This window comes from Crinia signifera, chromosome 4 (genome assembly GCF_055691185.1).
Source record: "Crinia signifera chromosome 4, ASM5569118v1, whole genome shotgun sequence".
In the NCBI taxonomy this organism is placed as follows: Eukaryota; Metazoa; Chordata; class Amphibia; order Anura; family Myobatrachidae; genus Crinia; species Crinia signifera.
The window spans coordinates 57776814-57802019 of record NC_139220.1 but is presented as its reverse complement, the minus strand read 5'-3'; the positions used below and the strand labels follow the sequence as shown (position 1 = coordinate 57802019).

Genomic DNA, 25206 nt, shown 5'->3' with positions numbered 1-25206 from the left:
TGGCTTCATTTCATTTATACATATGGGTAAGTGACCATAACATTAGCTTATTACCTCACTGCACCAATATGAGAATAAGGAATATCGGTACTTGTTTCCTATCTGGGCGCCCACTAAGTTAATTGCGCACCATGCTATTCTCCGTAGAGAAATCGGATCGCATCGCATCGTACACATACACGATATGCGATGCGATCCGATTTCCCATAGGAAACAATGTTAAATGGCTCAATTTAGCCAAATTATCATAGGAACAATAGTAAATGGGCCAAAAACACCCCTGAACATTGAAATGTCCCCCCAAAAGTAGTTGACGCCACCCCGCCATCAACGTGAACCCGAAGCGTGGCGAGCGCAGCGAGCCCGCGAGGGGCGGCGGTACGCGTCCTCCGACCTTTTCATGCCCTACTATCCACGTCGGCGTGGAGTGAGAATAGAATAGTGTGGCGAGCGCAGCGAGCCACCGAGCCCGAAGCGTGGCGAGCGCAGCGAGCCCCGCGAGGGGACGCGGATACCTTCACAGGTAAACGCGTCCCTTCGCGGGCTTCCCAGGTGTCCGCGTCGCCCGCGAGGGGACGCGTATAACTGTGAAGGTATCCGCGTCCCCTCGCCACGCTTCGGGCTCGGTGGCTCGCTGCGCTCGCCACACTATTCTATTCTCACTCCACGCCGACGTGGATAGTAGGGCATTAAAAAAGGTCGGAGGACGCGTACCGCCGCCCCTCGCCACGCTTCGGGTTCACGTTGATGGCGGGGTGGCGTAAACTACTTTTGGGGGGACATTTCAATGTTCAGGGGTGTTTTTGGGCCATTTACTATTGTTCCTATGAGAATTTGGCTAAATTGAGCCATTTCACATTGTTTCCTATGGGAAATCGAATCGGATCGCATCGTTCAATATCGTGTATGTGTACGATGCGATGCGATCCGATTTCATTACGGTGCCGTACGTAGAAAACCTGGGCGCCCAGATAGGAAACAAGTACCGGAATATCTACATAAGTTTAATTGAAAGCGTGCATGTGCGTGTGTGTGTGTGTGTGTGTGTGTGTGTGTGTGTGGGGATGTTCCATGATAACTCTCGAACACTAACTTATTGTCTTCAAACTTTGCACACTTGCAGGAGGGTGCCGGCAGGGTTTTATTTTGGATGCATATTTAAAGCAATTGTTCTTTTGCAACCCTTCGGTTAATAAATTTACCATTTCAAATGGATGTTTAGTTCCATGTAGTTTTCCCTTTCGCCTAGCTTGACCACACTACTCCCCGCTTACCAAGCAGGCATGGTCCATTTATTTCAAGTGCTTTCAAATGAGATTAGGGTAGGGTGGAGACTGCTTTTGGCTGTAAATAAAGAGCCCATATTGCTGCACATTGTGTATTCCATTTTGGTGCGTTTAAATGTCAGACCTATGGAAAATGTACAGAAGAATGGCTAATAACCCGTGCAAAAAATCACAACATTCAAAAAGTGAAAACCTCTTTCATACCGCTTTCAGACAGCGGAGGCCAAATAACTCGGTAACCAGTGGCAATTACACACGCGCGCGCGCGTTGCATGGTTTTATTTTATTTTTCATTCTTTTCATGCTTCTTGTGTATTGTACTGACCAGGAAAAATAATGAAAAAAAATCAGTAAAAAAATAAGGAGTTTGAAAAAACGCTCTGAAGCAAATGTGATACACCATCAGTGGTGCAAGTAGAATTTTTTTCTTGGTGGTACTGATAGCCTCCACCAAAAATGGGCGTGGCCATTTGTCATGAGGGGGCGTGGTTACACAAAGCTAGAGGAGTGACTAAATGACAATAGTGGCGTGGCATCAGGAGACAGGGAATGAGAAACAGAGAATGATTGGGGGTGGGTTGGCTCTTGCTTGGGTGAGAGCCGGGCAAATTGTGCTTACAATTGTGGAGCCTGCTCTTCATGCTGTCAGCGCCGCTGATGCCTGTCAGTGTGACAGGCTAAATCAGCAGTTGCTGGTAGCTGCATACAGCACCAATCATAACGCTGGGTGGGCGGGCTGCGGATGCATCATATTTAGACTTAAAATAAAAATAGAATTGACAGTGGGTCAGGGGGTAAGTGGTACTGCGTACCTGCAACATATTTCTTACAGGTACTCCGTACCACGTCGTACCCCCTTACTTGCAACACTGCACCATGTTATGGTATATCTATATACCTTACGTATATGGGTATGTAGCCAATTTGCAACAGTTTGCAACAAAGGGGTAATCAGACAATTGAGACTTATGAGAAAAAACAAATGTGTCCATTAAGATATCTGTGTTCACCACATCTATAAAGTAGTAATAAATACCTGTTCAGCCATAACAAATCAAATCTATAGAACTGGCATTAAGAGCAGAATTCAATTAGCCACAGTAATTTTACCAGGTGTGAAAAAAAAAAAAAAAAATAAGTGATAACCTCGGGATTTAATGCCCAGAACTACTCAATCTACTCAATTAGATCCCCTGTTCCTCACCTGGTTAATCAACTGGTCATTGTTAAGTATTGTGAGTGAGCATGGTCACTGCATTCAGAAATAGGTTATCTATAGGGAAATTTCTTTTTAAACCTACTCAGACTTGAAAAAAAAAATCCTTATTAACTGCAAGCCTGTGGACTGCCTTTGGGGCTAATTGAATAACCCTGCTATATCAGTTATCACAGCTAATTGAATTCCAACATATTTCTACTGTTCCCATAAAGGTTCATTTAGCAGTGGCTGAAGTACAGTTAGTGTAGTCTGTGGACTATTATAAATCCTTCACTTGCTTTTTTTTTACCTATTATCTGGGTCATTAACAAGGGAAACAGCAGAGGCGTGGCCTGGAGTAACTAGTAGCAGGATGTTTTCACCAGCCTTCCCTCCTTAATCCTGCTTATTATCCTGTTCTTTAGCAGCGTTATGTGGGGTATACACCAGGATGATAGGGCCCAAAACGAGCCAATTTAGATACAATCTCGACCGATTGTATGTAAGTCGGCCATTCTTTGGGCCATTTCGCTGCCCTTTTGATGCGATCTTGATCCAATGCGCGGCCCCGCGGGTCGTTCGTCTTTTCAGAGATCCTACCTGCTGCAGTTGGGATCTCCGAACCGACCACTGTAGTGGGTGCGGGTTGCGGTCGGATCGCAATCACATCAGGGGCTTTTTCAGTGCTGGTCGTCAGCTGTCAGCTCGTGAGCGGGTCGTACGTTCCTGCAGCCAAGATTGTTGCAGCTGACTGCCCCTGCAAGCCTGGTGGTGTGCTAGCCACCAGAGTTTTCTTTTGTGATTCTCTACACTAGCCAACCTGCACACTTGGAATTACAGCTTAATTTAATATATCATTTAGTATGGTGGCTTCTTTAAAACACATACTGCAGGCTATCTATGCATCTGCTTACAGGCTCCTTGCCAGGCTCGCTACTGTGCAGGGGGATGACCTCTTTACCTCATGTATTCCCGTTAAATATGTAGCGTGTGACAAGGAACTTAGAACTCAAAGCTGTAGACCTACAGCCCACACAGATCCTGTAATTGACTATTCTGTGGATGAGTTCTCCCTGATGGCCTTATACCAATTTGGGGGTATTTACTATGCCGTTCCAGCAAGTTTCTTTATCTCCTGTATTCATGATAAAAATGGTGTGGGTGATGGGAAAGTTATTCTTCATGGCCGTGGACTTTCAGCCCATACAGATCCTACAATTGATTGTTCTCTGGATGAGTACTCCTTGATGGCCTATGTCCAGATGCTGAGGAGATCCACCCAAAAATTTATATATTGTTCCTGACGGCTGCTTTACAATTCTGGACATTGTTATAGGAATATCCTGGATTTATTTCAGAGCATCTACAACGGTCTGGAAACAAGCTATTTATTGCACCTCTGTCCTTTCAAGGCCTCAAGAAATGGCCAGACTAGTTTTTCAAACCAGGCACGCATCCCAACCGCCAAACCATGCCCAATTGGGACCGCTGCAGACACCTACTGCAACATAGGTCCCAGGTTAGGGACCTATGCTTAAAGGGATCCCTAAAAGACCCTTAAGCCCCTTTTAGAGGGGTGCGTTCGAGTGATCACCCGCTGGCCTATTCCTGTGACAAATCCAGGACAAGATTTTCATTTAGAATAAAAACTATCTGCTTTTATCACATTTGCAATTCTTCTTCTCATTTGTTCCTCAACTTCCACACCACACCCAGAAGAACATAAGTAGAGCGCTAAATTGTATCACCAATTGTATATACTAGTTTTTCAAACCACATAGAAATTTCAGATGCCTTTTCAGTTTGTCTTACTTTTCCTATTAGTGTGCCTTTTTATATTCTGTTTATCTTTGTTTTTGTACTTTATAAAATTACAATATAAATTACTGAATTTAAAGGAGGAAAGCAGCGCTTGGCTATTACCACGTGTTATTGCTGTGACATTTTTGAGGGAATCATGTACCCTTCGGTAATTACTAGAAGTTATTAGTTCCCAGCGGTGCACAGAGTCCCGATATTGGATCTTTTTTATATGTCCACGGCAGAGCTCAATTCCTGGAAAAAAGCACTGGATAGCAGATCCAATACAAACAATAACTAAGCTAGTATTTAATATTACACTAATGTCAACCTGGACCTAGTATATTTATTATACATGCCACCTCTAATACCAACTGATTTTATCCACAGTACACTCTGATATTCCCTACCTCTTTCTGTCAGACTCTCCACAGCACTTTAAATGGGCTCTCAAGACCCACCATCACACCTAACCATATATCATGCTTACCCACTGTTACATGCACACTTCTATCTGATCTCTCATCCTAACCCCCTGTTAAATCCTCATTTCTACCCCATCTGTGTCCTGAGCAGGGCCCTCTGCTCATGTGCTTTCCCTCTATTAAACCATTTTCTACTCCATAATCCCTACAACAGCACCTAGTCCTATAATTAACATCTTTCATAGCATAGCCCATTCAGCAATATCGTACAAGAACCGAGGCCTGTCTATCATGAGGAAGCTCTTGATCACATCAGTATTTGTTGCCATTGGTACTTTACTTCATGCAATTCAGAAGTACCAAAATACTGCAAATATGTGAACAGTCACAAGATATCTGGCACTGCAGCTCAGCCCACAACTATCTAATCATATCATAAGAGAGATAAAGTAGTTAGGGATGTAACGGTAGAATTAAAGTTAGAGGCTGTGCACTTAAAAATTAGTTTGCATCAAATAATATACATTTAGGCTGAATAAATCTGGCAGTGTTCATGCTGTACCTGGACTCCTAAAACTGTTCTGAAGAGGAGGACCTCCAAAAGAAGCTTCATACTGCTGAGTAGTTGGCGGCTTTGAGTTCCCAAAGGTTGATGTTGTTGCTGGGACAATTCCTGCTGTGGACGAAACATGATCTGACATATGCTGGGGCTGTCCATGATTTAAGGGTGTTGGAAAATACTGCCAGTTTGATTGGGGAGGCTGGATTCCAGGAGGAAGATGGCCACCATGAGTTGCTGGTGCTCCAATTGAGTTCTGAGGGGGAAGTGGCATTCTGGATGCAGAGTTTGTGGCTTGAGGCGATGCCATTGGTGAAGGTCCCATAGGTGGTCTATTAAAAACCTGTCCAGATCCCTGATGATTGCCTGGTTGCTGAGCAATTTGAGGCCCACCATAGCTGTATACTCCAGGGCCTACTTGTGGAGGAGTCTTAGCTGGAACATGCTGCAGGTGTGAGCCAGGAGGAGCTTGGCTATAACCATGTCCCACTTGCGACTGTGGTGAATACATCAAAGGGTTCTGAAGTGGACCTTATGGAGAGAAAAAACAACATAGTTATTTCTATTTAAATACTACTTAATATGTAGCAAAACAAAGGCTACTCTTACATATACTAAATCGATCTACAGAAAGGTAGACATTGTGTCACAAATCAAACAAACTATGGAATGGCGAAACTATGGAATGGTGCTCAACTTATTATTAATTGAAATATTAGGTGCAAACTTTGTTAAAAAACTGTTTTGCTTTCTGCATTTGTCCACATCTGAGGGTCATCGACCTATAGGCAATCCAGAAAGACTAAACAACAAGGACAGTTGTTTAAACAATCGAGCACGTCATTCCAAATTGTAGGCAGAATTATCAAACCAGATACCGTAGACATTCTGATCAAGCAAAATTTCCTTTCTGAGCTCATGCCATTTTTTAGGGCAATAATTACCAAGAAAAAGATTTCCCACTTAGTGGGGTATTCAATCTTGGATTCCGACTGTCGGAACATCCCAACAGTCGGAATCACATGCCAATTTTGTTTCTCTCAATAGAAACTCGACAGTCGGAATTCAATGTTCCGACTGTCGGAAAGTCCAAAGATTGTTGAACCATAGCATAAAATTCAACAATCCGTGGCCATTTCCAACAAAACAGATTCAACTAGAAGAGTACCACCATTCCTCTTAGATAGGGACAGATACCGTACACAATAAATTGAGACCGAGCCTAATGAACAAGGCATGCAAAGAAAGGATTTGTCTGTTTTCTTTTACATGATCAGAATACAGTGCAAGAGGACAGTGCAACAGTATGGGGAGAGGAAATATAATTTTTATTATCATTAAAATACTGTGATAATTAAAACTGTAATTGTAGTCCCCTTCCTTGAACCCTTAGGTGCAATTTTAACAGTTAAGCAATACTTTAGCCCCATAAACACCTCGCTGATACACACGTTATGTACCAGCGATGTGTGCTAAGCGATCAGTACTCCTCAGTTCCTTGACCCCCATGGGTTAAAATCACCCAGTGTGTATGGGCCTTATCAGTATCTAAAATGTCACGTAGAACTGGATACACACTACAAGATTATCTTTCAAACCTGTTTTGTTGGAACGATAATCTGGTAATGTCTGGGAACAAATCACAATCAACCATTTGCTCCCAAAAGCTGGAATCCGAACCAAAAAAAATTTCATTTGCATAAATTGATTTAACCAATTTGTCTGATTTCCATGTTTGGGAGCACACAGTCATTGTCATTTTCTCCCAGAAATGATCAGATTTTCATCCCCCCAGTCAGATTGAAAATAATCTTATGGTGTGTATCTAGCTTTATGGGGCCAACACACACATAGCGGTAAGTCATTTTCTAAGCGATCTGATGTAATTTCACTAGATCGCTTAAAAATTAAAGCATATTTCGCTGTGTGTATAGAGCCCATAGCAATAGCGATAAACAGCCACGCGTGTCTCTATCACCGGTATATGAAGAATGAGCATGTACCATAAATATAGTCAGATCGCTTAGCAAGACACTGCTTATCGTCCGTGTTTTGTGTAGCAGGCGACAGCAATCAGCATTAATGTGCTTAACTTAAATCTCCCACGCTAAGTCACTAAGCTGAATCGCTGGTGCACATCGCTGCCACTTTCTGAGCGATCTAGATGCTCAGTGTGAATCACACTGGCACAAACGGTTATGTGTGTAGGCCCCATAAATTTATTTTCCTCATCAGGATCAAAGCATTTTTTGTTGGCTGTATAATGCATGCATTAAGTAATCTAGAACTAGTAATACGAATAGTTCTTTCCTGCACACATTTGCAACCATTTTGACTACTCTGTTATAAAAACATATGAACAGTAATTCATTCACATAAACCAATGTAATGCACTGCACGTGCAAACAACAATACGTAGGGTACCAAATGAATGAAGCGGTTTTTAATTTTACTATTGTATTGTTACTTTCAACCTGTCTCTTTGGAAAACACAAACTGTCCCTTACATTTTAATGGTTATGTTTAAAATATCTACTCCTATGAACATTTTTAAGGAGAATGTTTATCCAATGACGAGTATATCATTATCAGTATTTACATTTTAATGGGATATGATGATGTTGCAGGACACATGTAAACCTATCCTACAGACATGGAAGGGGGCTTTTGACAGATTCAGGTCTGTTTATTGCAGCCTGCAGTATACCTGTGAAAACGATAGCCACAAAAGCCAACGTCAGGCCATAGCGGGGGCTAAATTACTTAGTTTGTGTGTTCTTGATCACTTAATGGACCAGATGCATCAAGCTCCAAAAAGTGATAAAATGGAGAGTGATAAAGAGCCAGCCAATCAGCTCCTAATGGCATGTTACAGGCTGGGTTTTAAAAAAAATGGCAGGTAGGAGATGATTGGGTGGTTGTTATCACTCTCCACTTTATTACTTTTGAAGCTTGATACATCTGGCGCAATGTGGCGCAATGTGGTGCAATGTGAGCACGTTAGCCATGGCACTAGATGTGACTCCCTATGGAGCTTTCCTTGCTAGCTATGTCCAGTTCAGTGGCTATACAACAAGGCAGGCAATAATGGAAACAGATGGAAGCTATGCCAAGTAAGGAATAAAGATTCCCTTTCAAACCACCTACTTCATATGATCACACACAGAGTTATAAAATTGTATTAAACAGGGTTAGCATTCTATGACAAACAAAGTGCCTTCTACACCTCTCTTAATTTTTGCTACTATACATGCAAGAGTTTTAGGAGCATTTCAGAACTAAAGATGACTTAAAGCAGGGGTCTTCAACCCGTGGCCCGCCGAATAGTTTTAGGTGGCCCGCCAGTGAATTGCGTTTTTTTTTAATTAAATGCCGTGCTGATTAAAAAAAATAAAAATCCTTCCGAGCGCTGTCCCTTTAAAATCCTTCCGCACGCTGTCCCATTAGCAGTGGGACGCGGCGGAGGTGGTTGTGCTGGCTGGGGCGGGTGGGACTGTGGGCGAACATGTGCAATGTGTACTTCCTGACGCCGCGCACCCGTCCCGCCCATGTCCTTTCAGACAGCCGGGAGACTGGAGTGAGTGCGACAACCACCGGCAGCCGTGCACCTGTCCCTGCCTGCTCCTTGGCTGTTAAGACAGCCGACGCCGCCAGCAGCAGCCCTCTGTAAGAGACCTCTGTAAGGGACACTAAGGCAAGTGTCTCAGGAGAGGGTGATGCCGGCTAGCTACCGTGGTGCTGACTAGGGGGGAGGGGGCTGGCAGTGCAATGTGGCCCTGTGTATGGGGAGGGTGCTGACCATGGGGGAGGGGGGCTGGCAGTGCAATGTGGCCCTGTATAAAGGGAGGGTGCTGACTATGGGGGAGGGGGGGGGGCTGGCAGTGCAATGTGGCCCTGTGTATGGGTAGGTTGCTGACTATGGGGGAGGGGGTCTGGCAGTGCAATGTGGCCCTGTGTATGGGGAGAGTGCTGACTATGGGGGAGGGGGGCTGGCAGTGCAATGTGGTGCTGACTAAGGGAGGGCTGGCATGCTGCTCAATGCAGTGCTGACTATGGAGGGAAATACTAGGGCATTTTGTGAGGGACACTACTGGTGGCATTTTATGAGGGACACTAATGGTGGCATTTTATGAGGGACACCATTGATGGCATTTTATGAGGGACACTGCTGGGGGCATCATATGCATAAGCAGGAGTATTGGGGGCCTTATAGTGCAAGGTGTAATGGGCATCATGGTGTGAGACATAATGTGCAATGGGCATCCCGGTGTGTGGCATAATGTGCAATGGGCATCCCGGTGTATGGCATAATGTGCAATGGGCATCACGGTGTGTGGCATAATGTGCAATGGGTATCATGGTGTGTGGCATAATGTGTAATGGGCATCATGGTGTAATGGGCCTTCATGTTTATATGTCACTGTGCGGCCTTTAGACAGCCAACTTAAGCGTGGAAGGACAACAGCCATTCCTGCGGTAACCAATGTCTGGTCATGCAGGTTGCAAAAGTGAGATGTCAGGTAATTTTTTTCCTGCTAGTTCACACTCTTATCATTAGACCACGCCCCTTATATTAGGTCACACCCCTTTTGGGAGCGTGCCTGTGGCGTGCACAATTTCTTAAATACCAAAATATGTATGGAGGGCTGCATTTTTATTCTGTCCGCACTGGGGCCCTAATTGTTTAGAAATAGCCCTGGTGCAGACTATATATTGGGGGCAGGTTTTATGTGCATGGGCAGCTGTGCCAACTATCTATGTGGGGGCTGTGCTGGCTATCTATTAAGAGCTGTGCTAAATACCACAGTAGAGCTTAGTGGTCCTCGGGCTTCGTTGAATTTTTTAATGTGGCCCACACTGTCTTAAAGGTTGAAGACCCCTGACTTAAAGAAATCTGGTGTTGCTTGGGAATATTAATCCTTTACATACAATACTTAAAAATAGTTTAGTATTTTCACTGAATGACAATGTGTTAAGCCTCTTCTCAGCTTAATAGAATAAGATGTACTTTAGAGCAGGGCTCAATTTTTTTTTGTTAAATCTAGGAGCCAGGATGAAAGTGAAGGAGCCAGACATACCAAAAATAGGGGCAGTGTGACAAATTTACACCATAATACCTATTATATACATCACACACCCATTACATATTTTTCCACATGCCATAAATGCCCATTACACATACCACACACCATGAGGTGTTTCCTCCCTCCCTGCAAAACTTCTGGTCGCCAGGAAGCAGAATCTGGTTGCCGTGGTGACCTGGCCCCCGGTATTTGTGGATCCCTGCTTTAGAACATATCATGGTATGTTTTGAACAAATACAATGCTAACTATCAAGTTCTGTCCAGGTATAGGGGCCTAAAAACCACCTATCCTTTGGTGATTGCAGAAACATATTGCGGGTCAATTGATAAGTGTGTACGTGCTATAGGCCTACCACAGAGTCATGCCCACTACTGGGCACCTTCCTACTGCAGTACTGTATTTAGGAGAGCTGTAAAGTAGACGCAAGTATGAAAATAAAGCTGAGACATGGCATTTGCATTTTATGTTCCATTACAGGGCATGGGAGAACTTGCTTTGTGTATGATTCTATCATTTTAGGCACATTCATAGTATGCAAAGTAGTGTGCGTGTGAAACAAGTTAATTCACAAACCTGACTGATCATTTTAAAGTCACACATCTCCAGTAACCGCCAGATCCCTTGTGCTGGCGGACCCTTGCGGAGAAGTGATCATGCAGGCGCCGGCAGAGAGGAGCTCCATTTGCATGGGACACATGAGCATCTCATACACAAGTGCGTCTAATACCCCTTTCCAACTGCAGCTCTTAAACAGTAAATTGCCGTTTTTTTAGCCTTTTTAAACGGGTAGAGCTGCAGTGGGAAAGCTCCAGGTTGCTTTACCCCTTTAACAAAGAGACGTTTTTTTGCCAGTGGGAAAGGCTCTTAAACGGTATATAGGACTCAGGCAGTAGCTATGAGAGCGCAGTGCATATGCACATATGTAATGAGCCGCTTAGGTCGGGAGGGTGCGTACCGCGTCTGCTCGCCATGCTTCGGGCTGACGTGGATAGTGGGGGTGTTTCAGGAACACATCCACACCTGTCGTGTCAGGCATGTTAAAAATCATCAATGGTTCCCACACAAAGTAATAAGCGGTGACACAACGCTGACTGACTATGCTAACTGCGTAAGCTCCAGCTAGGTGTGAACGAACACACACACAGTCGCAGACAAAAGCTGGCTACGGGAAAACGCTGATGCTGGCAGGGACACTACGCTGACTACGTAAGTGGCGCCGTGAAACTACACAAGTACCGTGATTTGTAATAGCCTTCCAATCTGAAATACAGTGCAGAACAAATGACAGCCCAATTGAAAGGCCTCCATACCTCAGAAGGATATTGTACCCAAGCATACAATCTCGAGTGGCTGTAAAATGGATTGTATGCAGATTGTGTGCACATCTTGCAATGCACAGTCCCGCAGGTCGAATGGTTGATCCTCTGATCAGACATGTTGCATGTCTGACCAGTCCTGATTGGGACCAGAATGCATATGCAATCAGTCATTCAATGGGCCGTATTCAATGACTTTTATAGCCGGCCACGGCGATTCCGTTTTTACACTCGCCCTCAATTCGCCGGCTTTTTTGCGGCGATTTGCCATGTATGGTGATTCGCCGGGACTCGACGAGTCACCCTATTCAAGGTGGCTGAGATTCGACGCCCCTAACGGCGAATCTCATCCAATCCGGCGTATCCCTTAACAGCTCCATTACTGTAGTCAGTGTTTAAGAAATTGCAGTGAAAAAACGATTCCAAAACAGCAGACTGCAAAAGCTGTGTTATCTCCTCAAAGGCCAAACGAAGGAGTGAGGTGGGGAGGAGATTCATGGATAGTTGAGGTGAATCATGGGTAATAACAATGCATTGTCGGAGAAAAAGAAATACCAGAAAAAATTAAATATATATTTATATGGCACTTCTACAACCATAAGATCACACAGGGGCAGCAAATAATATTAGATTACACTTGCAGAGTTAAATTAAACATTTAAAACCAATTATTTCCGAAGTTCAGATAAAAGTTCACCTTAAAAAGATGACAAGGGAAACCCGGTGAAGAACGGCGATAAAAACAAAGAAAAAGATTCGCCATCTTCTCATTGAATACTCTGAATACTCATTGAGAATCGCCGGGATTCTCAATGAAAAATCCTATTGACAAAGCCCGGCGATTTCCTGCGAATAACAGATGGCGAATTGTCCGTCATTCGCAGGTCGCAATCGGCGAATATTGCTCATTGAATAGGGTGATTCGCTTTTGGACCTCCAAAAATCGCCTACACACGAAAAAAAAAACACAGATTCGCCAGAAAACATGGCGAATTAGGCTCATTGAATACGGCCCAATGGGTCTGCCACCTGTTGCCTTCCACCACCTTAGAGACAGATGCTAGAGATCATATTTGACCTCTAGTGTCTGACTGGGAGCACATCGCCATGAGCTCCCAGTACTTGCGGAACATAGGGAACAGTGATCACAATATGGTTTCACTGGAAATCAACTTCAGTAAATTACATCAAAAAGGATCTGCAAAAATACTAAACTTCAGAAAAGCGAACTTTGAATTATTCAGGGAAGCCCTAACAGGAATTGGGTGGGAAACGGTTATGGAAGGAAAAAATGCAGAGGAAATGTGGGATACTCTAAAAAAGGTGCTCGATTCACTAACTATTGAATACATTCCTAAAGTAAATAAAGGTAAATTCAATAAAAAAAAGCCACCATGGTTGGACAAAAAGTAAGGTCAGGTATCAACAATAAAACAAGAGCATTTCAATTCTATAAAAATAACTTGAATGAGGAGGCGTTCGCAAAATTCAAAGAATCAAACAAAACTTGTAAAGGGGTAATCAAAGCAGCTAAAAGATTATATGAAGCCACTGAAAGCAAAACCAACCCAAAGAAGTTTTTTAAATACATAAATAGTAAACGTTTAATTAAGAAAAACGTAGGCCCACTAACTGATACTAGTGGAAAAAGTGTTACTGAGGACAAGGGAAAAGCAAAACTGTTAAATGAGTTCTTCTCATCAGTATTTACTAAGGGAGTGCAGACTGTGGAACGGACATTTACCACAAACGGGACAAATAAGCCAGATCTCATTGTGGATTTCACGCCAAAGGAAATAGTACTGAGGCTAAGCAAACTCAAAACAAATAAATCACCAGGACCAGATGGGATTCATCCGAGGGTATTAATGGAATTAAGGGATAAACTAGCTACCCCCCTACATTATATCTTTAGCAAGTCACTATCATCAGGTATAGTACCAAAAGATTGGAGAATAGCAGAGGTAGTGCCAATATTCAAAAAAGGAAGATCCCGCTAATTACAGACCCGTTAGTTTAACATCAATTGTGGGTAAAGTATTTGAAGGATTTTTAAGGGATGGTATCCAGGAATATTTAGACCATCACCGTCTACTCAGTACTAACCAACATGGGTTCGTGAAAAATCGTTCATGCCAAACTAATCTACTAGGGTTCTATGAAGAGGTTAGCAAACACCTCGATAATGGAAATGCTGTAGATGTGATTTTCCTAGATTTCGCTAAAGCATTTGATACGGTCCCACACAAGAGATTGATTAATAAAATGGAGAACCTAGGATTGGGTGAAAATATCTGCAGATGGGTAGGGAATTGGCTATGTAATAGAGAACAAAGAGTGGTTGTGAATGGTGCCGTATCAGATACGATACCGGTACTAAGTGGAGTGCCCCAGGGTTCGGTTTTGGGGCCCATTCTGTTTATTATTTTTATTAACGATATTGGGATAGGGTTACTCAGCAATGTATCCATCTTTGCGGACGATACAAAACTTAGCAAAGTCATCAAATCATCAGAAGATGTCACCATGCTTCAAAATGATCTTGCAATTCTAGATGAGTTGGCAAAAAAATGGAAGATGAGGTTCAATGTAGATAAATGTAAGGTTATGCACCTTGGGAGACACAACCAGTGTGCAAGTTACAACCTTAACGGAGAGGAACTGGGTAATTCCATTCTTGAAAAGGATCTAGGAGTCCAAATAGACAGCAAACTGGGATGTAGTGCCCATTGTAATGTAGCTAAGAAAAAGGCCAACAAAATTCTGGCATGTATTAAGAGGGGAATGGAAACTAGGGACTCAAGGGTAATTATGCCACTGTATAAAGCATTGGTGAGACATCACCTCGAGTACGGAGTGCAGTTCTGGGCCCCACACTATAAAAAGGATATCATAGAATTGGAAAAAATCCAAAAGGCGAGCAACAAAGCTTATTAGGGGAATGGAGAATTTAAGCTAAGGGGAGAGATTAAGCAATTTGGGACTATTTACTTTGGAAAAGAGACATTTAAGGGGGGACATGCTCAACATGTACAAGTATATCAAGGGCCAATATAAGGAACTGTCACACACCCTCTTTTCTACTAGAAAGGAATCTAGGGCACGAGGGCATGAGTATAGATTAGAAGAAAAAAAGATTTCATTCAGCTAGTACAAAGAATTTATTTACGGTCAGAACAGTCAAACTCTGGAACTCTCTTCCCAGAGAGGTGGTAACGGCTGGCTCATTAAATGCGTTCAAGGCAAAGTTGGACAAGCATTTACTGGATAAAAACATCCATGGGTACAAATAAGAAATATAATCTGTCTGTAAAATATCAGAACCTACCAAATCAGCAATGGATAATCTATACAAGGTTGAACTAGATGGACGCAAGTCTTTTTTCAGCCTTACCTACTATGTAACTATGTAAAATACTGCAGTGTTGATCTCCTTGTCAGACGCTAGAGGTCAAATACACACAATGTACAGTCAGTCATACAGTCAGTCATACAGTCAGTCATACAGTCAGTCATACAGTCAGTCAGTCATACAGTCAGTCAGTCATACAGTCCAGCTGCTGGACGTGCAGGAAGAGAATATGATAGCATTTTTTCTCTAGATTATATTCAGCTGAGGAAAAGGAGCCCAATTTGATACACCACCTCCTCTAGCAAATTAATCTCCCCAGAATATCTCAAGCCCACAAAGGCTACTTAAACCGGCCATACATCAGAAAGATCGATTTTAAGATCGAATGCACTCATGATTGTGTACAATTTCCTTTGAAATCCCCGGCAGTCCTCGGTTGTTTTTGGACACACAATCTACTCACAATCCATCATACAATCAGTCATACGATCCATTTTCTGCATGATTGTGTACACAAGATATGCACACAATCTACATACAATCCATCATACAATCCATCTGCTGATTGATTGTATGATTGTGTACACAAGATGTGCACACAATCCATCTTACAATCAATTGAGATTGTATGATTAGGTACAATATATTTCTGATGTATGGCCACCTTTAGAATCAGAGATCAAAGGAGGAAATAGTTATGTCATCTTCAAAAGTGAAAAAAAATCACCACGGCCCGACATGGCTTTCGGTAGAATACTATAAATTCTTGCAAAAAGAAGTTACTGATCCATTAACTACATTGTTTAAGTTTCTACAAACGAATAATATAACATACCCTCAATGTAACTCGGCATATACCACTCTGATCTTGATAGCTGAAAAAGACCCCCAGGAGGAGTCTCCCTATCATCCAATTACTCTTTGAAACATAGCTTGTAAATTAATGGCTAAAATTATGGGGTACTAGAGTTCAGTGAGCTTCATGACAGGGCGACACTTGGTTGAAGGGGTAAGAATAGCTGTAGCAGCAATCTTCTGCAGAGAGACAGTGTTAACCCAGGAATTCTCCTTAGCCTTGACGCCAACAAGGCGTCGATTCAATTTCATGGGACTGTATGTATAGGGTACTAGAGGTGAGGGGTTTTGGTGACCAATTCATTCGGTTTGATCGCCTCCTGTATGATAACCCTTGTACATCACTTAATTAATGGGGATAGGAGTGATAGCATGGTAATGAAAAGGGGTGCTAGACAGGGTTGTCCTCTCTCCCCTCTCTTACTTAACATGGTACGTGACCCAGCGCTTCAGTACCTACAGGATTGGGAAGTTTTTAAAGGCATCAAGGAGTGTGTGCCTTTGCCGATAATTTAATGTTATACATATCAGATCGTAAATCTTCGGTGAAAGTACCATTGCAAAAATTCAAGGAATTTGGTAAAGCCACTGGGTTCAATAGGAACCTTAATAAAGAAATGGTATTATACCTTAAATTAGGAGTCAGAAAACCAGAATGGGGGGGGGGGGGGGGGAGAGGAGGAGAAGGTTTTTTGTTTTTTTTTAATGCATGCGCAGTGCTGAGGAGGCCACCGATAAGGAGAGCCATGGGCTCAGGACATAAAGGACTCTCCTTTTCGCTGCCCCCTGCATCATATATCAGGGTGATACAGGTGCCCGCTTCTCCTCGTAATGCAGGACGCATTATTTTGGGATGCAGTTGAAATCCCGGTGGTCAGAATTCCGGCGTTCAAAATCCCGACACTTTATCCCTCCGTGGGTGTCCATGACACCTATAGAGGGAGAATAAATTAGTGTGCCGAGCTCAGACAGCCCACAAGGGGGGGCGATCCACGTCCCCCCCTTGTTGGGATTTCATCCCAACCAATCCCATTATTTCAACAAACTTCATAGGCCCCATCACTCCCTCCACAATGGCTCAAAACCCCATAGACACTCTCTGGACTTTGACAGGTTGACAGTGCTGCGAGGCGGGGGGTCTAGGTGAGAAATCCCACCTTGTCAGTTGCGGCCCTCACCTCATCTAAATCCATGGCCTCAATTTCTTTTCTACTTAGCACCCAGCGGCCGAGCTCCGCAGACCGGATCACGGCAGATTGCGAAGCCCCAGGACGGCCTATTGCTCATAACTTGAAATCCGAAGTAAGAGGTGTGTGCATCTACCTCTTTCAATGCTCCTGCCCAGGTGGACCCAGAGCCCAGGATTGAGAGGGGAGCTCCAAGTGTCCTCTCCTCCATCTCCAGCAGCAGCGACCATTTTGGATTCAGCTTATCCTGCATCTACATTGCTGTCTGCCTGCACTAATTCCTAGCTTGCTCGGCCTCTCTGCCGCCCTTACTATGCTGTTGCTCCACGGTACCCGCACCAACAAGCACTCCCTTGCAACCGCAGCCTAGTGTGTATAGGCACATATATATACACACACACACACACACACACACACATATACACAAACACATATATATAGGTGTCAGATTATAAACCACATAACTGTAATGTTCCCAATGTGGATTACCAAGATACAGGATAACAGTTTATAACATAAGGTTCCAGGAAAGCACAAGACCATATGCACCAAGGGCTAGGAGGTGGAGGGGCCACCTTAGCCCTTGATGCATATGCTCTTGTGCTTCCCTGTCTGAGGGGCCCTGACAACATGAGTGATATATAACTGATATTTATTAGCGATAGCGACCGCTTTCACTTTTAACCCTCACAAGTTTATTTCCATTAATAACGTTGAGGACGGTTTGAAGCGGTTTACTAAATGGAACCTGTCTAGTGACACTTCTGTGTCATCTCTAGACTGTCAACTTCAGCAGAACAGGTCGACGTCGAAGAAGTCCTTCTAGACTGCATCAGGTTCCCGAAATATTTTAAGTCGTTAAAAGCTTCACCATTTCTCAATTGTTTAGTTAGTCATCCTCTATTTAGACTACTCTCACTAATGAGTAGTCTCTTACAAGGTACATGCATCTAGGGACGGATGTATTTGACTGTAATTTCAAACCATTATTGTGTTCTTTTGATAAACTAATAGATGACTGGCTACTACACGAGATTTCATGGTTAGGGCACATTGCAGCTTCCAAAATGATATTGCTACCAAAACTTATGTACCTCTTCCGTGCTATTCCCAGAATCCTGTCCAAAATACTTAGTGCTAAAGTTAATAAAATAGTTTTCTCATTATATCTGGAAAGGAGGTAGACCTCAAAATGCCAGAAAATCCCTTGTCTTACCTAAACAATGTGGGGGGGGCTTACCCTGACCATGAAAAGTACAATTCTGCATGTTTGATTTGTCAGGCCAGAGACTGGTTTGCTCCTCATTCAATGCTCCTTTATTGTTGATTATCCCCTCACCGACTTGCTCTGGCTTCCTCATCAGGCAATGCCAACAGGGTCAGGCCCAGGAGATGCTATTAAGGCCACATTGACTATATGCCAGAAAATTTCGGATAATGCAGACATATTACTCCCTGGCCCAGATCTGTCTCTTTCTTCCATCGCTTCCCTTACACCACTCTTAAAATTGGACTTCTGCCATTCCCGAGGTCTGACTTTTTCTTTTTTTTTTTTAGGTAGTTTACCATCTTTTACAGCTTTGTAGTCTAAACATGGTATCCCTAAGTAGGATTTATACAAATTCCTCCTATTACGTCACTGGCTCCATGGATATTTAAAAAGTACTATGGCCTTCCCCAGAATATTATATTCCTGGCTATCTTCCCCGTATCATAGGTGGGATTTCTAAATGGTACCGGTATGACATTACCAAATCTAAAAAAGGGAAATCTAAAAAAGGGAAACTATCGGCCCATGTTAAGTGGGAAAGTGATAGGTCTGTGACACTCTCTGAAGATGTATGGGATTCCAAATCTCTCTCCAGCTTCAAAATGTCTAACCCAGTGGTAGCCAACCCTAGCCCTCAAGAGCTACCAACAGTTCACATTTTCCAGACAACCTAGCTGCTGCACTCAATCACAGAACACATTTTAAAAGATCCACAGATGGAGCTAATTAGCTCACGTGATTCTGTAAGGAGACCTGCAAAACATGCACTGTGGGTAGCTCTCGAGGACTAGGGTTGGCTACCCCAGGTCTAATCCATTCAAAGATGTTCTATATATCGTGTCAGAGGGCATATTTCACCCTCAAGCTGCAGCAAGGCACTTAGCCTTTGGCTTACCAATTTTGCTAGAGGAAGTGTGGCACTATTTCCCATATATTCTGGGAGTGCCCTCTTTTTCAGCCGCTTTGGTCTGAGATATTCTCTCTTATTAGGGAGGTGTTGGGAGTTTAGATCCGTGTTGAACCTTTAGTTGAGTTATTTCATCATACCACAAGTATCCATTATGGAGATAGATACATTCTTGGTCATATTCTAAATGCCACCAAAGCTGCTATTGGTCAAATGTGGAAGTCGGGCGCAATTCCGTGTCTTCATCCCATACTTGATGAAGTGCACAAACATTTCTTACATGAAACTACTAATTGTAAAATATTCTTCTTGTGCCTCCTCCATCCATATAAGGTAGGCTAAATGGACCGAGTACCGAGAGAGACAAGGTTCTCACTCACAAACTATTCAACGTCATGTTACTTAACTCACCTAGTTTGTTTACTGATTAGCAATTTTCTCCTGAAATATATAGTCCTTTTTTGCATTAGTGGTATATACAGGTTAAAAATCTTTGTCTGTTCTAGAGGTATATTTGTTGGTCTGATGTGTCCCCATCTTTTTGTTTCTGTTGTCTATGCCCTCATCTTCTATATATCCCAGTTTATACAGGTTTGGGGTCTGTTTTCACAGATTCATATTGTGTACCATGACTGTTGTGTACTCTTTCGCTATGTTAAAACTTTGAAAGAACATGTAACGATTTGCAAAGCATACACTTTTATGTATGCGTAATAAAAAATGTATTATTTAAAAAAAAAAAAAAAAAAAAAAAAAGAGAACACGTAGACTAAAATACCAGGACCAATACCTACAGGGTGATTCAAAAGTCGTAGCACATCTTTTGGTTTCACAAACTGTGCATAAAAAGAAAAATCTGAATACTTCAGTAAGGTATGGGTGAGGTGGGCTATCTTTTGGGGTATATACCAAACATACCTTTGTGGAGTATTCAGTTACCCATATCCTGCATGGGATGCAGTCATTTGGTCTACAGCATGATGGTCGACAGTCATTAGGTCGACATGGGAAAAGGTCAACATGATTCTAGGTCGAAAGTTCATTAGTTCGACAGTCAAAAGGTCGACATGGGGTTTTTCACTGATTTTTGAGCCGACATGTGCCAACAGGTGGAATTTCATGCCCTACCATCCACTAGGGAGTGGTGGGAGAATAAAATAGTGAGCAATGCGGTGCAATTTAAACTGTGTATATGTCGACTGTGTTGACAATCAGGTAAAAAAAACAGTGAAAACCCCCATGTCGACCTTTTAACTATCGACCTAGACATTGTCGAACTAATGACCTGTCGAACTATAACCATGTCGACCTAGACCCATGTCGACCTAATGATTGTCGACCATCATGCTGTAGACCAAATGATCCCAACCCATTCTGCACAGTTTTAAAACGAAAGGGTATATTATGACTTTTGAAATCACCCTGTATATTAAAATCACATAAAAGCAGGTGACAATTCATTAATCTATAATACTAGACTTTCTCAGCAGCGCATAATGACTATGCTACACAAAGCACCATGAGAGAAAACACATCCTTTTACAAGTACCATGATAAGCATAAGTATAAGCAAAAAGTGGGAATATATTTGGTTTTAGTGATAAAATAAATCAATGTAGGTGGGAAAAAGAAAAAAACAGGTACGTTACAGAGACAATGTAGTCAGAGACATAATTTATTGGTTCACGTGGATTCAGGAGCACATTAGTCACACTAAAACTAATAAATAGTTCTGTCATTTACATCAGATTTGTGACCTTATAGTTTAGCAACTTCTTGTTAATGAAGTCCCAAGTAAACCTTAATGCTTTCCCAAGACAAATGGTGAAGTTTTACATAGCAGTCAAATTAGTCATTATGTAGGGCACAATCCTACTAACCCTTTTGACCATATATTGATTTCTGAAAATCCCTGAACCATAGACCAATGATACAGCACCACTGTCAATGTCCCAAGGTTTAGCAGCAGCCATTACATGGAATAAGTATCTAAACATTTAATATGTTTAGTCAACACTACATTGTGATTATAAGGTTATGAAATAACCATAATAAGTTATATTAAAAAGTGTATAAACTCCAAAACACAATAGAATATACCAACTAAACAAAGGCATTCCAGTAAAGCCTCAACATCTGACACCCCACTACCCACCATGGCCCTAAATGTGCAGAGTTTGGATATTCTTCCTGTGTTAGCGTGAGTTTACTCCCACAATTCAAAAATATACTGGTAGGTCAATTGGCTTCCAGCTAAATTATCCCTAGAATATATGTGTGTGTGTGTGTGTGTGTGTGTGTGTGTGTGTGTGTGTGTGTGTGTGTGTGTGTGTGTGTGTGTGTGTGTGTGTGTGTGTGTGTGTGTGTATACACATGTGGTAGGGAATATAGATTGTAAGCTCCACTGAGGCAGGGACTGATGTGAATGTTCAACTATAGGGCTGTTTTACACGTTCCGGGCGGCGATACCCCGCACAGCCAAGAAGCCGTGCCGCACACAGAAGTGAATAATGGACATGATTGTGTCCATTCACACAGGACGGCCACGGCCTGGCCGCCCGGTTGCAGCCAGCTGTCACCACTGGAAGGGACGGCTGCCAGGCTGTGGCCATCCCCACCATTCTAAACTTCTGTGTGCGGCAGGGCTTCCTGGCCGTGCAGGGGTTTTGCCGCCCGGGAAACAGCCCATGCTCTGTAAAGCGCTGCGGAATATGTATACACTATATGATAAACTGTTAATAAATAAATAAAAAATAAATAAATTTCACAATGAACACTTTACACAACTTTTAACTGTATAATGTATCAACATCAGATGGGTGCTTATGCCATGAAATCAGTGAGTTCTAAAAGGAACCAGGAAAAATCCAAATGTCACTGATGTTTATTTCCTTACACCTCGGAAAGAGAAAATAAATACTCATTAATCTGTCACTATATTTCCAGTCACAGCTGATTCCACCAGTGAAGGCTCAAAGGTGACAGTAGCAGCACCAAGTAGAGGGAGCAGTGACCTTTGGTCAGTGTAACAGGAGGACTGGTTGTGTTCTAACCCCTAATCTACCCCCACTGATCCTCGGGGTCTCCTGTGACCTTCTCCCTATATGACCCTAGCAAGTGTATATATGATCCCAGACCCCCCCCCCCCCCCCCCCTATTCCTCCTTAGCACATAACGTCTATACACAGCCGTCACCAGGTGCACCCACCCCCTTCCCCAGCACCACACACACAGAATACGTGTACCTCGCACCAGACGCCTAGGATCACACATACACACTTACCATTGGAATACGGGGGCCCGGATCCCCCATTTTGGGAGTTGTACCCGGCGCTGGACATGGTGGTAAGACGGTAGAGGGAGTAGCGGGGAACCCAGAGATACTGCTAGGGCGGCCGCTGTATGCCCTGGATTCAGCCGCTCATCGTGGCTTGTTCTGGCCGGAGACTGCCGGAGTCCGCCTGACCGAGGGCCGAGAATCCTAGTGATAGTAGTGAGAAAACGGAGTCCCGGGATCTCAGGCGGCAGCAGCAGGAAGCGCAGAGTCCCATCCCCGGGGCGGCCCTGCGCATGCGTGCTCCGTACACGTGGCACTTCCTGTACTGACGCGGCGTCTGCTGCTGACACCAGCGTGACCCGGCACCGGGAACTTCTAGGCTGCACACAGTGCACACCAGTACAGTAGCACATAGGACAGGCGGTGCTATAGTACCAGGCAGATAACGAGGCTGATTTTAGCTTTTTATTCAACCTACAACTTCTTATTTAGAACATTCACTTTTGCAAGGGTTGATGAATCTTGGACCACGGATTTGACACCTGAAATGAACAGAGGGGAGTCACATATGAACCAAGTGTGTTTTACCTGGAACAATGCTTATTTGGACATGAAATACATGGTCAAAGTGGGCACATAGAGTCATTGACCATTTTAAATAAGTAGCTGTAGTTTTGCGGGATGCAGTTAAAATCCCGGCGTTCAGAATCCCGATGCTGGAATCCCGACCGCCGAAATCCCGACACTTTCTCCCTCCTTGGGTGTCCACGACACCCCTGGAGAGAGAATAAATTAGCGTGCCGAGCGTAGCGAGGCACCGGGCCCGCTGCGTGCCGAGCGCAGCGAGCCCGCAAGGGGGGGCGATCCACGTTCCCCCCCCCCCTTGTCGGGATTTCGGCGGTCGGGATTCCGGCGTCGGGATTTTGAACGCCGGGATCCCGACCGCCGGGATTTCATACTGAATCCAGTTTTGCAAATGTTATTGTGCCTTGGGCCACAAAATTGACACCTGTACACAACAGTGGGGTGTCACTTGCATATGACCCAATTGCATTTTGTCTGGCCCAACGTTGGTTTGGGCAGGCTTGCTTAACCTCCCGGAATGGCCGGGAGCCTCCCGAAAATTGGATCCGCCTCCCGACCGGGAAGGTGGGCAAGTCTCCCGCTTTCTGTTCACAGCCCCCGCTACCCCCTTGCCCGCTGGTTTAATCACCGCAAATCGCGGGTCCACCGTGATGGGGCAGGGCTTAAATTATGCGACCGTGGCATTTTGCGGCATTTAAGCCCCACTCCCTCTCTGTGCCCCACGAATCAGCGTTCTCCGGCATAGGGGGCAGGGCCAAGTGATGTTTTTGAAGCTTGATACATCTGGTCCTCTGTCTTTCTACAGCTACTAATTCAAAATGATAACTTATAAAAATTTTCATGCCCAAACCAGCGCTGGGCCAGACAAAATACAATTGGGTATGCTAGTTGATTTCAGGTGTCAAATATGTGGCTCAAGACTCCTTAAGCCTTGCAAATCTACAGCTTCTTATCTTGGGTCATATGTAATATGACCCAAATACACTTGGGTCATATGTAATACCCCTTTTACACTGTCGCGAAAACACCGGGTTTTCCCTCGTGGACCTGGGTCAGCGGTGGTTAAATGGGGGTTAAAACATGTCCCTTTACGCAGGACTTCTACCCAGGACCTGGGTAGAGGGCTGTGTGAACAGATAAGCCGAGTCATCCGACTTGGCTCCTGTTTACAGCAATGGGGGAGGCCCAACCTCCGGACCGCAACATACTGTCAGTATGGAGGTTGGGTAGGGGGTGCACACAGCCTCCGCTTCTGTCTGCTGTACTCTGCAGACATCAGCAGGGAGGAGGTGAATGGATGCTGCAGTGAATGGATGCCTGTGTGCAGCAGTGGAAGGGGGGGCTGGGGGCATCCCAGTAGCTTAATTTGATCCTGGGCTTGCCCCGAGTGTGGTGTGGTTCCGGTGGGGTGATCTGCGGTCCCAGCGTTTGGAGATAATGTCATCTCCAAGCACACACCCCCCCCCCCCCCCTTTTACACTGTGGGTAGGCACCACAGTGTAAATGGTGCAAATCCCGGATCTGACCTGGCTTGTATCCGTGTCTCAAATGCCAGGTCGGATCCGGAATTTGGGTATAAAAGGGGTATTAGTGACACCCCTCTGTTGATTTCAGGTGTAAAGTTTGTGGCCCGAGACTCGTTAACCCTTTTAAAACTACAGCTACGTATTCAAAATGTTACATTATTATGTCTACTGACCCACTTTAATGTTTCATGCCCAAATCAGCATTGGGCCAGGCAAAATACAATTAGGTAATAGGTAAGTGACCCTCCTCTGTTGATTTTGGGTGGCAAATTTGTGGCCCAAGACGCATGCACCCTTGCAAAATGACAGCTACTTATTCAAAATGATAAAATGGTTTATGTGCCCAATCTGCCTTCATTTTTCATGCCCGAACCAGCGTTGGGCCAAACAAAATACAATTGGATCATATCCTAGTGACACGCCTCTATTCATTTCAATTGTAAAATGTGTGGCCCAAAACTTGTTAACCTGCCAAACTAAAGCTACTTTATTCAAAATGGTTAAATATGGTGCATGTGCCCACTTTGCCCATGTATTTCATGCTCAAATTAGTGTTGGGCCAGACAAATTTTGAGTTG

At 43.8% G+C, this 25206-nt stretch overlaps 1 protein-coding gene across 1 annotated transcript in view; it reads right to left on the bottom strand.

Annotated features, from left to right (window-relative positions):
• The window catches only part of SEC24A (SEC24 homolog A, COPII component), a 90237-nt gene extending 67357 nt beyond the window's left edge, over positions 1-22880 (bottom strand). The window contains exons 1-2 of the mRNA XM_083181802.1: positions 22524-22880; positions 5272-5799 (exon numbers count right to left, since the gene is read on the bottom strand). Of these exons, the coding sequence (XP_083037928.1) occupies positions 5272-5799; positions 22524-22581 (586 nt within the window). The 5' untranslated portion in view covers positions 22582-22880. The remainder of the gene's footprint in view (positions 1-5271; positions 5800-22523) is intronic.
• Between the last annotated feature and the right edge of the window lie 2326 nt (positions 22881-25206).